The sequence below is a fragment of the Centrocercus urophasianus genome, unplaced genomic scaffold (assembly GCF_019232065.1).
Source record: "Centrocercus urophasianus isolate 14NV4802_14NV808 unplaced genomic scaffold, USGS_Curo_1.0 seq_11, whole genome shotgun sequence".
NCBI classification, from domain to species: Eukaryota; Metazoa; Chordata; class Aves; order Galliformes; family Phasianidae; genus Centrocercus; species Centrocercus urophasianus.
Genome location: NW_024884253.1, coordinates 18,080,527 through 18,098,754, shown reverse-complemented (window position 1 = coordinate 18,098,754; position 18,228 = coordinate 18,080,527). Strand labels below are relative to the sequence as shown.

Sequence of the window (18,228 nt, the reverse complement as noted above, 5' to 3'; positions counted from 1 at the left end):
GAGCTCCATCAGAAGGGTGGCCAGCAGGGACAGGGAGGAGTCCTCTACTCGGCTCTTGTGAGGCCCCAGCTGGAGTACTGTGTCCAGGTGTGGAGCTCTCAGCACAAGAAAGACAGGGAGCTGTTGGAGAGGAGAGCTGTCTAGAGGAGAGCCACAAGGATGATCAGGGGACTGCAGCACCTCCCCTACAAAGACAGGCTGGGCTTGTTCAGCCTGGAGAAGAGAAGGCTGCGGGGTGACCTCGTTGCAGCCTTTCAGTATCTAATGGGAGCCTACAAACGGGAGGGGAGTCAACTCTTCGAAAGGGTAAATAACAGCAGGACAAGGGGAAATGGTTTTAAGTTAAGGGAGGGAAGATTTAGGTTGGATGTCAGGGGGAAATTCTTTACAGGAAGAGTGGTGAGGTACTGGAACAGGCTGCCCAGAGAGGCTGTGGATGCCCCATCCATCCTGGAGGTGTTCAAGGCCAGACTGGATGGGACCCTGAGCAGCCTGGTCATGAAATAGGGAGGTTGGTGGCCCTGCATGTGGCAGGGGGGTTGGAGCATCATGATCCTTGAGGTCCCTTCCAACCCTGGCCATTCTGTGATTTTGTGCTTTGAGAAGGAAACTAGAGACTGACATTGAGCAGTGGAGAGGAAGTACAGCTCATGTATTATTAACTGATTAACTGTATTTTCCATTTTTAATAGCTTTCCTCCATTGAAGGAAGGCTGGATCATGAACCAGGTTTTCAATGCAAGAAAATTAACTAAAAGGATACCACTGATTTTCAGTGAATTTTACTCAATGAATTTTCTATACCTTGAGAAACACCAAAAGATTATTTCTCTATTTGACATATTTTAAGAAACAAAGATAATTGGTTACAAAGGTACAAATGGAATTGTACCACTCGGTGACACTTCAACTGTGACTTGCTGTGACAGCTGTGAAAAAGTCTGAGAATTCTGCTTCGAACTGAGATACCCAACCTTGCTAGGCAACATCTACAACATACCCCTATTTTATGGATCTTTTCCTCACTTTTTAAAACAAGCTTATTAACTTGTCCTTTGCATTTTGTATAACATCACTTGCTAAGAACATTTATTTAGATGTGTTTTGGGCTAGTATTGTCACCTACCATTGCTAATCTCCAAATACAGATACTTTGCATTATTCCTTTAGATCCTCCAGTCATTCAAAATCAAAATACACTGACTTACCTTCTCTTAATATCTTCTTGCCTCCCCTTCTACCCCTTCCTGTCCATCAGCAGTGCACATAATTGTAGCGTAGAATTCAAACATTGCAAGCAACATTCTTTCAGACTGTACCTTTTCTGTTGACTTTGACAGTGCGATGCATCTTGGTCACAGGGAGGAACTGATGCTGAGAGCTAAGTTCTTCTGCTAGATTTCATGGTGGAAAACATTAAAAACAATGATCTGTGCCAAGGTTTTTACAAAGTTCGGCTATGTTTTGTTTGTCTATCCATAAATGCCCTTTCTCAAAGTGTGAACAGCAATCACTAAATTGCTCATAGAGCTTCTTCTTTTGTTAACCCCCATCAGTTGTGGACGATGTTTTGTGCATACCTAACTTGTTAGATACTATTTTATCTTAATGAATACATTCTCTTCCCCCACCACTGTGTGACTGGGAGCAATGGAAAGCCTCAACTGGGCAAATGTACCAACAAGAAAGGAATGTTGTGCTATAAACTTACGAAGGGAGAAAATGAGTTAGAGCTCAATTTACTTGCATATAGAAAAGTTATCAACAGCAGTTAGCCAATCACTAAACAAGAAAAGAAAAAAAAAAGGAGAAGAGTTTTAAGTATCAGTCTGCTTACGTATTCCAACTTCCAGTGACTTGGCAAAGTGACAAGATTTCTCCCCCTTTCGTTCAGAACACACCCCCACTTTCAGCAATTAAACTGACACCCTGGAAGTCCTCAGTTACCAACTACTTAGTTTCAGAAACTCACAGGAGAGGAAGAAAAAAAAAGAGACAGCCAGGTCAAACAGTTTCCAAACCTCACTCACCACAGCTACATGAGATTAATGCTGTTGACTTGAAACACGTTTATGGAAAATGTACAGCACTTCCAGAAGATGACTGCAGCAGTTTCACAGCACCAGTGGAATTTAAGGCCAGAAAACATCCACATTTTGCAAATGAAGCAAAAACTGATCTTAACAGGAAAACTTGGTATTAACTTTCATCTGCAGCATGTAACATAAAGGCTCATTGAAAAGTACGTGCTCCAAATCTGAACTGTGATTCACCTAGACTGAACACAAGTTCCTGCTTTGGCTTTTGGATGGGTGATAGAACATAGCATAACAACTCATCCCCGTATTTTCTCCTGGAAATTATTTTGAAAGAAGATCTATCAGCAATACTTGTTGCACCGTACTGAAAATGGATTTGGCTTTGGTAACACTGGAGGCTCAGTCAGTCCTCTTAATATTTTAGTGCAAATCACATCACTAAAAAAAATTGCGATATGTGAAAAGAAACAATGACAGACTCCTTCCTCACCTAGAAGGCTTCACATGAGGAGAAAAATCACAGTAATTTACATTTTTCAAAGCTTTCAGCTAAAAGTGATTTATGACAGAAAATAACTTCGCAGTTAATCATGCTGAATTTTCTTCAACGTCCTAGCATTGCAGCAGATCTAAATCAGAAATAACTTGAACAAAATGATAATTCAAAGCAGCTCCTAAATAAAATTAACACGACTTCAAAAATTCTCAGTTAAAAAGTAAACCCAATCAGAATTATCACTCCCTTTAAAATCACTAAGAAAAAAAATCACTGCAACAAATGAGCCTCATACAAATATTATTTTTATTTACAAATTTCCAAATTCTCAATCAAATCCAACTTTTCAGTTTAATGTGTAGCATTTATTCTTTAAAACAAATTAAACATTGTATTCTACTTTACATCTGCATTATGGAAACCATAGGTACATGCTAGTTGGGGCATTTCATGGAACCACTTTAGATCACTTTGTGTGTGTACATAACTAAGGTATTCTATGAAGACTTTTTCTTCAAAATGTATCTGCCTCAGTGACAAACATTTCCATAACCACTTTCTAATGATAATTAGGAAGCTTTAAAAACCCAGTATTTTATACCAGGACACACTGTTCACATATATTTCGGAGTGTGTTATCGCATTCATATGCAAAATTGCCTGCTCTATAAGCAACGCCACTGAAATCATACTAAAGATTACCCACAGATTTAGATATTATTCAATGTGAATAAAAATGGCCATCGATGACTTGTACTCAGGTATGTGTAACTATGGGCCAATCTGTACCTGAACTGGTACCAGTGTGATGTGATCTGTTCTGAAACTTGAAACCGCGTGGGTTCTTATAATAAAATCTTTTACAACTGTATTGCACATAAGTTCCTCAAAAGCACAAATCTACATAACCGTGTCCTGAACTCAGAATTTACTACTACTCTTGTGAATTAAATCCACCAGATGGTAAAACTGTTTATTTTTCTCATCCCTGTATCTGTAAATGAAGAGAAGAGGGAGACGACAGAAATATACATTTTGAATCCGTTCAGTTGGCTTTTTTTTTCTGCATGTGATTTGTACTTCAGAGATGAGACTTTCAGAAAGTAAAACAAAAAGCCAGACATGGATTTATCTTTAAAAGTACCTCAAAAACATAACAAAAATTCAATTTAATTTTGATACATATTAAAACATTTTAGTCAGTTCTGCCCGACAGCATAACACGACAGAAATGCACAAGACTTTAAACATGCTTTAAAATGACATTCAACAAAGTATTTAAAATTTAATAAATAGCATACAATCACACACAAATACATTTCATACTGGATCTTTAAGCCTACTAAAAACAGACTGGCAAAGAATAAATAGAACAGTAGTTGACATTTTTGTTTTTAAAAGGTGTAGATTCTTGTTGTCGAGCCAGTAACCACATATCAACCTGCTTATCACAAAATCGGAAGTTGTGAGCTTTTTTCCACTGATCTGTTTTGCTCCAACATGAAGTATCATTTAAAAAAATACACAGAAAGGGATTTTTTTTGTTTTTTTGTTTTTTAAACAACCAGTCTGCAACCAAGTAAACCAGTTTTTAAATACAATGAATAAATAGGGAATTAGTAAAGCAAATTCAATTGCAATAAAAATGCAACACCCCAAGAAAAGAGCCATGGAAATATATAGCCATTGCAATATTAGACAATAATAGTACTTAAAGTGATAGTGCCTGTGCACTAAGCTCATTTAGAGACCTTAATATGATTTTAGTGCAAATCCCTTGAGTCCAAACAAGCTTTATACCCTTGTATTAGGGAAAGATCTACTACCAGTTGGAACTTACTCTGTAGTGTATTTGTACATATTGGATATTTTAAAAAACTAACACATAGTAATATCTTCGGCCCTTTTTCACTTCAAATTGGAAAGACTAATGACTGGGGGCTTCACGCACTATTTGGCTGTATCATATTAGATTGCCACTTGGGAAAGTCAGTGCTATGAAAGCTTTTGCTAGTTTATCTATTGTATCTACCTAAAATTCATGAATCACCGCATTTTGTTCTTCTGAAATAAAAAGAATGCTCCCGGAGAAATCTTCTCCTCCCTTTAAATAAGTTCACATTAAAATGAAATCCAAGAATATTTAGACAAAATGTTGTATAAACTCAAAGTACATATTTTGCATTAACAATCCTTACCAGCATTTAGTATATTAAGTTACAAGTATGTTGGCAATAATATAACAAAGTCAATTCCTAAAGGAAAACAATTCTGTACAAATTCACCTGTTAATATGGGGTTAAACAGGCAGCCAAATAAGTCTTGAGCAGCCATGTTTCTGTTCTGAACTACCAGGAATAGACTAAATTTGAAACTAACCGGGATAACTTCAGTTTAAAGAGTAATCTCAGGTTATACTGGATACACACATTGTGTATTCAGAGCCATTACAACGTTCTCTCTAATAGTTCCATAAAGTCATCCAGTATAAGAAATGTTTAATCAACCACACAGTCTAAAATAGTTTTAACATAATGTTGTCCTGGACTTTTTAAAACTAAAGACTAGTTTTAACTGTGAAGTACAAAACAATGACAGATATTGCTCCAACTTGTACACAATCTTTCCTAAACAACCCGTACCTAGCAGAGTAATAATGCCTCATCGTCACTAGTTTCATTTTTCACTGTTGCTTCTAAGCAAGTGTCAGGTATCTGGGCAGTGTGTACGATGCCACAGCTCTCACAGGGGCCATCTCGACTGCACGACCTTACACCATGATGTGTTGCACTGTAAGGCTGTCTAAGCCCTGGTTCTTGATCTGAGCTGAGATCAAGCAGAGGTCTTGAACAGTCATTCACGTCAAAGTCTGATGCTACATCAGAGACTGGAATTAACATTTCAACATCATCATCCTCTTCTCTTCCACTTACCCCATTATCAAGCTGTCTCAAAGGACTTTGGTTCTGATTCACTGAGCTCGATCTCCCTAACGTAAAGCGTACCCAGCGTAAGCCTTGAGTCATACGACTTAGCGCGCTCGTGAGCTGGTGGCGTGCAGGACTCGTGCCTGGGGGCTCCACGCTCGTCACCTCTCTCCCGCTCTCTGTGCCGCCACCACTGCCGCTCTGAGCAGAGGAACTCCCACACGCTCCCACTGTGGCTTCTATTGCTGTTGCAGGTGGGACTTTCTGAGGCAAGGTAGCAGCAATGCCGCCAACTGCTCCTGCTGTGTCTCTTCTCTCATTTTCTGTATCTGTATCATCAGATTCAACTGAAAATAGGCTTCTGTGAGCATTACTCCTTTCAGCTTCTCTACTAGTACTTTGGCTGGCAACATCATCTCCATCTGCTGAGACCAATGCCAGTGATCCTGAATGCCGTGACCTTGCAAAATTAAAAATTCGATTCCAAATGTTACTTGATCTGCCAGCAATAGGAAGTCTGATGGAAGTAAATCCAAGTTGAGATCGCACTGCCAGTCTCAGGTTTTCCAGAACTGAAGCCTAAATGAAAAGACAAACAACAATGAAGTGTTGGCAGTATTCTGGCACTGATCTAACAAAAGAATGAAGACAGCTATTGTGCCAAGCTACATACTATCAGCAAGGTTAAAGGTAAAGTCTTCAGTACTAGAAATTGTTGAGTCTTTACTATTAAAGATCTGGTGTGTGTAGCAAAAGGCTATTTGAAACAAAGCAGGTTTGAAAGATGCCTGGACTCTCTTTAGGAAAAAACAGTAGGACCAGGGAAATGAAAAGGAGATACACGTTCAGAAGAAAAAAGGGAATAAAAAAAGCAATGAAGTAGATAAGATTCATTTTTGCCCGAATCAAGGACCTCTAGATTAAAAGAGAAGTGAAAGAAGATACACTGTAACTTTCATATGGAATGCTGATTACAGAAAAGTAGAACCTCAGATTCAGTGCAGAATTTATATCTGTTACACACAATCTCACAAGAAGGTAAGGTAACCACTGTAGCTTTCAGACCAGAGTTCATTGTAGCGTGCCTCAAAAAGTTTGGGATTTAAAGAAGAAATTTCCCAAAAACTCCCTAGGATTTAACAGAGGTGACTATTTGTTACTGTCTAACACAGGACTGCTTAACATAGAGATTGTTAAATCTCACCTCCAACAGAGATCCTTGACATCTATGGCAAAATGTAATGAAATCAGTTCCATTCGAAATAGAAAAAAATCCTCCACTTATGATGTAGTAATGATTCTTACATGCTCACCAACATGAGCCAGCAGTAAACTTTACTGTATTAAATGCAACACATAACACAAAACCAACTCAAGTAGAGCATTATAAGAGTATTTACAACACTCTATTTTAACCAAAAGCCAGTTTTTAAAAATATATATATTAAAGGAGCTGTTTCAACAGAAATTTAGAAATGCCTGCAAAGTAAACCGTGTGGTGCTGCCATATTATGATTTTGTCCAATAGCTAATCTTTAATAGAACATATCAGTGTGAAAGGAAAAAAAGGAAATATGAAACAATACAAAGCACAGGGAAGCTAAAATAGCATGATTTTTGTGTTGTTAAATTTTAACGAGTTTGCCTGTTTTTTGAAATCTTACCTGGTTTGGTGAACAGACTGGAAAGTCTTCAACTGGTGGAATTAAACCCTGGGCAATTAATTGTCCATAAGATGGAGGAGCTTCTCTTCTTAACAGTTCAGCTTCAACCCTTGACAAATGAGTTTCAAACGATCTTTCAAAGAGAAAAGAAATTTCTTAATACATAAGATTATGATGAATATTTAATAGTAAAACTACATCTGCCTGTTATAATCCAAAATAATAACCTTCAGCAGATTAAATTTTATTTTTTTATTAGTTTAATTGAGCCTTAATTGACAAAATGTCTATTTAATTTGTTCAAAATACAGCAATTTCTTGCAGTCATTCCTATAGGTCTGTCCAGCTCATAGAAGAACAACAAAAAAAAACCCTGCAACAATAAATTCCTCAAAAGCTTTGGTTAAATATAAAAGGCATCATTAGAGATGCTTACATTGCTTTACAAAAAAAAAAAAAAAAAAATGAGGAGTGCATAATTCTGGCATGACAGAATCTACAAAAGAAGAAACATGCTCTTAAACACGAACTGAAACATTAATTTGATTCCAGAAATGCAGCTTCTCCATACTTCCTTTTGGGTATCACCTGAAAGCTTAACTCCAAATAGTTAAGTAACCATAAGAATATTTCTGTCTTCTTTCAAAAAATAAAATATTAAAAATAAAATATTTCAAGCATAACAATAAAAAGATGGAAAATAATTTAAAAATCTAAGTGCTTGAGTCCAGCTATTCTACTCACCTTCTCTCAAACATCCTGAGTGAATACAATTTACAGGTACACCCCAGTGCAATGACAAGCAGCAGTCCGCAAATAAGGCTCCCGATTACAGCTGCAGTTATTACTCTAGTAGGCACAATGACTGGGCAATTTTCTTCATCACTGCCATCACCACAGTCGTCTTGAGAATCACAAACCCAGCTCTCAAAAACACAGCGATTATTTTTACAATGAAAATTTCCTGGCTGACAGAAAAAACAATTTTTTTCATCTGAACCGTTAGGGCAATGATTCTGGTAGTTGCAGCGATCTGAACGAGGGTAGCAAACACCATTTCGAGAACATGGGAACTCGTCTCTTTGGCACATGGTGCAGTTGGTTTCATCCCTTCCATTTGGACAGTGCCAGTAGCCATCGCAGCGTTGTTGCTCTGTGTAGCAACCCCAATTTCCACCACAAGGAATTTCCCAGGGCAAACAAAAGCCATCTACTTGATAGGTGGCATTGAAACCTCTTGCAGCATTCACTTTGTCAGCACAAAAATGCACTCTTATTTGTCCTGAAGATGAAACAACGGTGAGGGGAGCATGAGAGTCAAATGCTGTTAGCACACGCAACAGCCTCCGTGGATTCTCCTCTAACCCATCATATATTTTGACATAGTCTCCAAAACCCGTACCGTCGAGTTTGAAATCAGTGAATCGCAAAATTACTTTGCGATGATCACCAGTGTCTATCAGCCAGGTGCAGTTGCTTCCAGGTGGATAGAAGTCAGGATAATTGGGAGAACTGAAAGTACCATAAAAATATTTCAACCACTGCCCACACGTTGGCACTTCACAGTCTATTTCATCTCCAAGGTCAAGACAATCGATGTTACCATCACATTTTAAAGATTCTGGAAGGCAAGTGTAAAGCTTGGTGAAGCGAGAAAGACACTGGAAATGATTGCTAGCACACGGTTGAAAGGAAGAAACTGTTGGAGGATTAGTTTTGGCACAGATTTCTTCATCAGAGTTGTCTCCGCATTCATCCATATTATTACACTTCCAAGATTCTGGAATACACTTCCCGTTAGCGCAATGAAACTGGTCACAATCACAATTTGGTTCATCAGATTTTCCTGGGGCAAAGAAAGAATAAGTTATAAAAGTTCTCTCTAGTACTTCCTATTACTCTATGGTTACATCAGGTATTTTGGAATAGCAAAACAACTGCTTTAAATCTCTGTAAATCATTACAACTTTCAGTATGCTTTAGGATAAAACATCTTTTAAGTCTGAGTCAGCATGAGCCTCATTCTTAGCTACTTTCACAGTCAAATAGCTTTAACCTGTACAGGAAAACAATGCTCTTTTATACCGACTGAGAAACTTGGCTTCTACAACAGGAGAAAAAAAAAAGTTAAAAGATTGTTTCTCTCCTCCTTCACTCCGAATACACAAACATTTTGTCCTGCAGTATCAATTACCTTCTTGTAACCTTCCCTGTAAAAGCAGATAGTCCTCTCTCCTGTTTTCATAGGCTCCTACTTTGTACCTTGCACAAAAACATCTCGTGCCATAGATCGTAACAGTTGAAGGATCACCTATTATCACCACCCTATCTCTCCTATTACTCTCTTCCCTTCCTTGCCTCTCCTCCAGCAATGAGCCTAAGCACAAAACTATGCTTTAGAAGTTAAGGATGCAAGTAATGGTACAACAAACATGCTTCAAAAAGAAAAATTCAAAAGAAAAAAAGTTAAGAGACACCTTGATTTATAAAAATATGGTATACTGGCTACTACCAGACTTAGAAACAAGATTTTTTTTTCTTCGGGATTCATTTATGAAGGCTCCATCCATATTTGAACTGAAGCATGCCTCAATTTATTTTAGCTTTGTAGCAACTTACCTGAGTGAAATATCCCTAAATCACTTAAAATCACTTCAGTTTCTAAAACTTACTGTACAGTCTGTAAAACTGGCTGTAACACAAACTGCCATTGTCAATCTACCACAAAAACATCTGCCATGCAGATGGCTCTACAAAGCAGTAAGTCTAGAAGTGATTCGGACAAATACATTCTAAATCTAAACAACAGTATACTTCGGGTTTTTTAACAAAGAATCAGGAAAGGGAGCATTACAAACTTAATGGAAAGCAGACTTCCCCAGGAGAAGCAGGTTCCACATTGCTTTACCACCAAACGGTTCATATTGGAAGGGATTTCTGGATATCACCTGTCTGTAACAAGGTTCACTGAAGTTCGATTGGGTGACTCAGGGTGCAATCAAGTATTTTCAAAGTTTTAATGCTGAACCATACAAAATGATAAGAATCCTCATATATCTAGTTCTGATTTTCCTTGCTGCAACTAATATGCTCTGATAACTGAAGTCATGTCACATCTCTGTTCTCTATTTCAGTATCTTGGAAAACATCAAAAACAAATCTGCTACCCTGAAATAGTCAATTAAAAAAAAAACCAACATGAAACATCAGCATCCAAAAGATCTCACAAGTGCTAAGGGTTTTTTAAATAAAGAACATGGGGAAAAATGGAATCAATAAGATGACAAGTGTCATGACCACTACTCAGTAATGTTCAAGTGAACAAATTCACTGATAATATGAGAGAAGAGCAAAAAACAAAAGTATGCGCTGCCAGTGATGAAGTTTTTTAAAATGCTTAACTCATTAAAACACAATAACAGATCTACCATAAATGATGAGGAGTTGGACTCATTGTGATCTCTTGAGGTTTTTTCCAACCCCTGCAATTCTGTGATATGACCATCTTGCCCTGACTCAAGCACACACAACATACACAGTATTAACATGAGAAATACTTAGGATGAACTTGGGTTGTGAATTTGAAACTTGCACATGTGAATTCCTAGATTCATCCTGACAGTCCTGTGACCATGGGGCATGGGTGGAGGGAGATACAGTATCATATGCTTAAGAACTGGTGAACTTAGCACCGATCAGCACTAACTCACTGCTTCTGTCTTGAAGAACGTGGAAAAACATTGAGTAGAAAGATAAAATATGGAAATGTAAATATTCATGGGAATACTGTAGTAATGAAACAGGAGACAAATTCAACCAAAGCTCTTCTTTTTATAGGCTTTCGAACTGCCCAGAAAAGAACTGCCTACTTGACTCTGATTTAGCATTTTTAATCAATGATCCTAAAGTCATTCCATCAGAAAAGCATTCATATGAATTAAATACCAAGTATTAATACAAAAATAGTATTAATACTTCATACAAAACCCAAGGCAGTCTGTATCCCATCAGGTTAAGGAACAAAATTGCAAGGCTAGAAGCAAGAATGCAAAGGAAAAGAGTGGATGGAGGCAAATCTGTGGTCAAAACTGCAAAGGAAAATCCTCTTTGCCTGCTCCACTGCCCCCAGGTGCCTCTCTACAACAAGAAGGCCTTAGAGGTGGAAGGCTCATCTGTGGGTGATAACAGCCCACACACACAACATAAATTGACAAAACCAAACCAGGAAAAGCATTCCCCCAACATCAAGACTACATTGTTGAAGAAGAAATGGGTATTAGTTGTAGGTGATTCCTCCTTACAGGGAACTGAAAGTCCAACATGTCGAGCAGACCCTCTTAAGAGAAGGTTGCTGTCTTTCTGGGGCTCAGGTGAGGGATCTCACCAGGAAATTATGTAGCCTGGTATGGCTGACAGACCATAGCCCCTTAGTGCTTTTCCATAACAGGGAGAGATGAAGCAGCTTCACACGTGGATCAAGGGCAATCAAGAAGGACTCGGGACAACAGCTGAATGAATTGAACGCACAGACCATCTTTTCTTCTCTGCCTCGTGTATTGGGTAAGGATACAGGAACAAATCAAAGAATCTTATCTTTAAATATCTTGTTTCATGGCTGGTGCTGTTGCCAGAACTTTGATGGTTTTTTTACAACCAAATGAGCTACAAGGCACCGAGTTTGTGGGCATGGGATGGGGCTTGCCTTTCTCAAAGGGGAGAAGGGTCCTTGGGGAAAAGCTAGAAGGGCTTAAAACTAGGTCTGAAGGGGGCAAGGGAGACAGCAAGCCTTCCCATGGTGAGTGTGGGATGACATAGCTATATTAGAGGGACAGGGTACTAGAAGGGGCCTGGAAGGACCCACTGCCTTGAGAGGTGCTACCAACATTGCAGCGTATACAAAATCCTGTGATGATGAAGCAGTAATTGCTGGGGCAACAGGAGAAGGCAATGGGGAAAATCAACAGAAATGCTTAAAAGGAATTAAGGAATTATATCTTTCAAGGAAGTGACAAGACCAGCTGCCCAGCTGAAATGCCTCTACACAAACGCAAACAGCCTGGGAAGCAAAACAGGAGTTGGAAGCTACTGTGCTACTAGAAAACATGATACAGTTGCCATATCTAAAACCTTGTGAGATGATTCCTATGACCAGAGTGTGGTTATCGATGGCTACAAGCAGTTCAGAAAGGATAAGTGACAAAGGAAGGGTGGAGGTGTTGCTATCTACCTCAGGAAGGGAATAGAACATAAATAGTGGGCCTTACAAAATTGTTATGAGCAAGTTGAAAGTCTATTGGTGGACAGATAGAGTCTGAGGCAGCAAATGGAGCCTTGTGATCAGTGTCTACAACACATCACCAGATCAGTCAAAGCCTGTCTATGAGGCCTTCTACCTGCAGCTACAGGAGGTATCACCATCAGAATCGCTTGTCCTGCTGGGGGACTTCAACCACCCAGATATCTACTGGAGAAGTAGCATGGTGAGCTGTAGGCAATCCAGGAGGATTAACGGACAAAGAAAGAGCCCTGATGTCATCTAACTGGACTTCAGAAAGGCTTTTGATATAGTACTCCACAACATCATTCTCTCCAAAATGGAAAGGTATGATTTGATGGGTGACTGTTTAATAGATGAAGAACTGGATGCAGGATCAAGTCCAGAGAATGCTAGTCGATGACTTGATTCTGAATGGATATCAGTGACAAGGGGTGTCCTCCAGGGGTCACTGCTGGGACCAATACTCTTTAATAGCTTTATCAGTGACACAGACATGGAGTCAAGTGCATCCTCATCAAGTGTGCTGACAACACCAAATTGTGGGGTGCAGTCGACACATCTGAGGGATATGCTGTGCAGAAAGACCTAGACAGGCATGAGCAGTGGGCCCAGGTGAATCTCATGAGGTTAAACAAATCCAAATGCAAGGTCTTGCACCTGGGTCATGGCAATCCCACAACAAATTCAAACGGGGATGAAAGGATTGAGCGCAGTCCTCCTGAAAAGGATCTGAGGGTACTGGTGGATGGCAGGCTGGACATGAGCCAGCAAAGTACCCTTGCAGCCTAGAAAATCAACTGTATCCTGGGCTGCATCAAAAGAAGTGCAGCTAGCAGTGTGAGGAAGGTGATCCTGCCCCTTTACTCTGCACAGGTGAGATGTCACCTGGAGTACTGTGTCCAGATGTGGTGTCCTCCGTACAGGAAAGATATGGACCCACTGGAGCTTGTCCAGAGGAGGGCCACAAAAATGACACAGAATATGGAATGCCTCCCCTATGAAGACACATTGAGAGAGCTGGGGCAGTTCAGCCTGGGGAACGGAAAGCTCAGAGGAGATCTGATAGCAGCCTTTCAGTATCTAAAGAGAGATTATAAGAAGGAAGGAGACGGAATCTTTAGCAGTGTCTCATGACAGAACAAGGGAAGTGGTTTAAAACTAAAGGAGGGGAGATTCAGATTGGTTATAAGAAAAAAGTTTCCTATGATAAGGATAGCAAAGCACTGGAACACACTGCCCAGAGAGCAGTGGATGCCCTCATGAAATGCTATTCACTGCATGAACACTAGTGAGGAAAAATCAAAAAACCTAAGTGCAGAGCAAAACCTTGGTTAGCACTGCCAGAGTCTTCACACTGGAAATGGGAAACAATCAGAAGATTATTCATCTGTGAAACATAATACTACCACCTCAAATATGAAGGATTTCTCAAGTATCTTATCAACCATATAGACCAAGATCAAACTACAGTTTCATATGGATCATTTTTAAAAACACACACACTTTCAAAAAGACCTTCAGAAACATTGCAGATTAAACATCTCTACTGAGGTGTTGAGTAATACTGAATGATGCTAACAAGAAAAAAAATCAAGTAACCTAATGAAAGAAAAAGTGTAGTGTAGAAAAAGATAAGAAAGGATTTTCAAATACTCTTATTAAGCTTGTGGCCTCCCTCCCCACCCAATCCCCACCCATATCCAAAATATTCCTCTTTTCAAAGCCCCTCCATGGCAGGCATATTGCCTTTTCTCTGAGCCAATGAGTACTGCACATAAGCCAAGCAGAAGCCAATGTCTCCCATGGAATCACAGCATGCCTGTGGGCAGTGAGCAGTTACTGAAGGATTACTCATTAGGCAGTAATTTTTTCCGTCATGTCTTTTTGTCAGACTGTAAGCAAAACTCAGATGGAACGTTGCTCTGAGAGCCAAGTCAGCAAAGACATGCCTGCACTACTCCCAAAACTACAAAAACCTGAAGCATAGAGGATACTTTATCACAGGTTCTGGGTGACAGAGAAGGATAGGGCTTCCTGGAAACTTAAAAATTTGTGAAGGAGCTCTGACAGGGCAAAGAAAGCCATTAGAAAGGCTGCAGAATACAAAACTGGAACAAACCTGGGTTACGCTAAGACACGAGCGCCTTTGTTGAAGCTTGGTGGAATACTCTTGAACTTGAACAGCAATGGATAGATATAAGAGTATGAATTGTTCTGTGTAGGAGAGGAATTGAATGTAGATATGCAGAGATTTGAAGCAGGTCAGAAAATGGAGTATAAACATGCATGAGCAAGAGAACATAAAAACATTAAAAAAACAAAGATGAATCTAATCCAATTTCTTTGATCAGGAGGACATGGAACACCATGATCATGCTATTAAGTGAAATCCTACTTCCACCTAGGGCCACAAGAAAGGTTTGAACTAGTCTTAACCAATGGCTTCTCACTCTCTCTATGGGCAACAGTTATCACAGCAAAAATCCCTCTCAGAACACTCTCAAACTACTTCCATGGGTAAGTAGACCATCTGAGCTTGAATTATCTAAGAAAAAATCATGCATGCAAAACCACAGCTGTACTTGGTTAAAGTAATTATCATTTGAATAGGATTTTATTATTTTCTAACGAGAGTATACTTTCAAAAGATGGGGAAAATATGATATACTTCCACCAGAAATTATTCTAAAAAAACCCAAATAACAACAAAATTTCTTCTCTCTCTTGACATGCTACTTAGTATTCTAGTCAAAGATTTAACAAACTACTTTTATTCTAATGAAAAAAAGTGTAAGCTATGTTAAAAACAACAACCAAGACCTCTTCCAGTTGTCTAGTATTAATTGATTTATTTCTCCAAAATGATTCATTCTGCTTACTATTGTGAATGTTGTAATTCTTGCTTTGAATATTCAATATTCATTATTTCAATAAGCTCTGAACTCACTATACAAAATGCATATACTATTTCCTACTATAAGGAAACAGTCCTTAAACCAGAAAAGAAAAAATTAAACTGTGAAATTCTATAAGGTATCATTTGAAACATACCAGCAAAATAGGCTAATCTGAAGCCTTTTCTGGAGATGCTGTCATCTGAATGAAATCTGATCCAAACATGATCCTGTGAAGAGATGTATGGTGAAGGAATGGAGGAGCCACATGCTCTATAGCCTTCAATATTCTTGTAGCTTCCAATTGTTAACCAATCTGAGCTGCATCGGCGCGATCCCTGAACATCAAAATCTTGAAAGCTGAAGGAAAAGAGAGGTCAAAATCATTTCTGAACTGGATATTACACAACCAAAATAATGAATTACTAGATATAAAAATGGAAATAAGATGAAAGCACTTTTCTGATCTGAAGTAAAAAGAATGGCTTTTGACTCCGCTAAGAATACAATTCAACCTTGAAGGCTATGGAGGACTGCAAGAATCCATTCTGTCAATTACTGCATTCCATCCGCTATTGATAAAGCTGTTTCGCTAACATAATGAATAAATAAATCTTTCATTTTAACACAAAATTTTAAATAATTATCTTCCTGAAATCGTATTTTTGAGTCTCATTCGATGACATTCATGTATTACTAAATGATTTTATATAAACCCAATTTCAGCAGAACTTTAGCTAGTGCTACACTTTTCCAATGACATGACTTGACACTGCAAGTCCAGCTAAATTGTTCAAAGGTACTTTAAGATAAGAGCTGCCCTTAGTCGCACTACTTAGTTACCCAGTGGGTATGTCATGGAAGATATTACCCGAGCTTTGACTACTGCTATATAAAGACATGCTGCCATGGTAATGAAGTGCGAAGGGCAGATAGTCCAGGCAAAGCAGGTCAGCACAGACAACAGAGCAGTAAGCCACAAATGTAATGTGAAATGTATGCTAGGAAGATGAGCGGAAGAAAACAGTGTGGGAGAAAAAAGTTTTATTAAAAATAAATGATATGAAAAATTTTAGAAAGCATCCTAATAAATGAACAGTTCTATGTACTTTGCATTGTGTTTATACGAGTTTAGTTTTTAGTAGAAAGGCTCTGAATTAAAAAGAGGTACTATAAAAGGAGTAACTGAAGGAATAACTGATGTTAAAGTAGATACTTCATAATGAAGAGCTGTTTCCTAGGTCAGCTGGTCTGTACTAGAAGCTGAAGTAAGTCTGCAGTTAATGCAGTTTCATAATTGGGAGTATGGATTGCCTATGAAGCAGTACTGGTTTGTATCTTATTGACAAAAGAAGCTCCCATTTCCCTCATGGCAGTAATGGGAATGAACAACTTTTTTCTTCTTTCCAAACGTTACAATGTACCTAAAACTATGAGGGAAGTCAGCATTTCCAAAAAACTGCAACTACCTCCATTGCTTTACTATTTATTCCCTGCCACTTTTAGGCACAGCATCAGACTTCACAGTAATGAAGCATTACAGAATTTCCCATATACTTTTTGAATGCAAGACTCTCATATTTCAGAGAAATTAAAAAGAGATCAAATAAATGAGCACACAGAAAGTTATTCTAGTCTCCACCACTCTGAAAGTATACTTGGGATGGACAGAATGAGCATGGAAATGATCCACTTCAACTTTACAACATACCATTTAATACTGACACCATTACAATATGTCACACAATATATGTTAGCATTTTGTTTATAACCTCCTAATCTTATTAAAATCTCTTATTAAAAAGTTATGACAAAAACAAAAAAAGTCTAAAAAGCCAGAATGACACCATCATTAACTTACATAAATTTAGAGAAGTATTTTTTGAAACGCATGTATTTGTTTCAGCTTTACTATTCTTCAGAAGGTTAGCTTTTGCTTCTGCACTACTAAATGGAAAGGATGCTGTTTCCATTAGCTAATAGTTCTTATTACTTTCAGCAGAACTTGTGTATTGTCATAGTTTGAAAGGAAAACATATTTTTTTCATGTACATAGAAACACAGAAAGTTCAGACAACAGATGCTACATGGCTGTGTAAGTGTAAATCAGGTAAAATGAAAGGTAAAAAAAGACAAATCACAAGTCCCACATTTACAAGAAGGATAAAGGAAATTAGTGCATACAATTGGCAGTTAAAATGTCTACTCAGTACATCAGTCCATGTGGTTAATAACAGGACCACTGTTACCTTATGGTAATGATCTCCCCTGGGTTTGCATGGATGTACCAACTACAGTTGATTCGAGCAGGATACTCAGAGGGCCACCCCGGACTTGTGATTGTCCCACTTGGAGATCGAATTTGTTCTGGAATATCTCCACAAGCTAAAAAATACATATATTGAAAACATACAGAAAATAATTAGATTGATTTTTTTTCAAATGGTTTTTAATAATATAATTGATCATCAGTACATATCACCAAAAAAAAAACAACTCACACAATCAGATGAGATACTAATAAAAACCAAACGTCTACAGTAGCTTATAGTGGACACTGGGCATAATATACCAGCTGGAAGATGATTTCCACTGTTTTAATTGCAGAAGTTTATTCTAACATCATTTTGCATACCACGTTTTACTACAAACTAATATAAACTGAATTTCACATCTTTATTCAGTAAAATACTGTTTCCCAAATTTATCTTGTACCTGCCACAGAGATTCCATTCAATTTAACTATACGTTTACGCCTTATACTGGCACATTAGAAGATTAAAAGTAATTAAAGCACAATAATCAAGTAGTTGAAAATTCCTGTCCTGTGCAGAAAAGCAATGTCTGCCCATTGTTTTAATAGCCCCTTCCAACCCTAGCATGGAAATGATCTTCACGCAAATGGTTCCCAGAGCTTGGAAGGGAAAGAA

The 18,228-nt window shown here is 38.3% G+C and overlaps 1 protein-coding gene across 2 annotated transcripts in view; it reads right to left on the bottom strand.

The window, feature by feature from the left end:
• Nucleotides 1-2,823: 2,823 nt before the first annotated feature.
• The window catches only part of LRP12 (LDL receptor related protein 12), a 50,651-nt gene continuing 35,246 nt past the window's right edge, over nt 2,824-18,228 (bottom strand). For both annotated transcript variants that reach the window (XM_042833507.1, XM_042833513.1), the window contains exons 3-7: nt 17,548-17,683; nt 15,456-15,658; nt 7,871-8,972; nt 7,127-7,259; nt 2,824-6,041 (exon numbers count right to left, since the gene is read on the bottom strand). In XM_042833507.1, the coding sequence (XP_042689441.1) occupies nt 5,178-6,041; nt 7,127-7,259; nt 7,871-8,972; nt 15,456-15,658; nt 17,548-17,683 (2,438 nt within the window). In that variant the 3' untranslated portion in view covers nt 2,824-5,177. The remainder of the gene's footprint in view (nt 6,042-7,126; nt 7,260-7,870; nt 8,973-15,455; nt 15,659-17,547; nt 17,684-18,228) is intronic.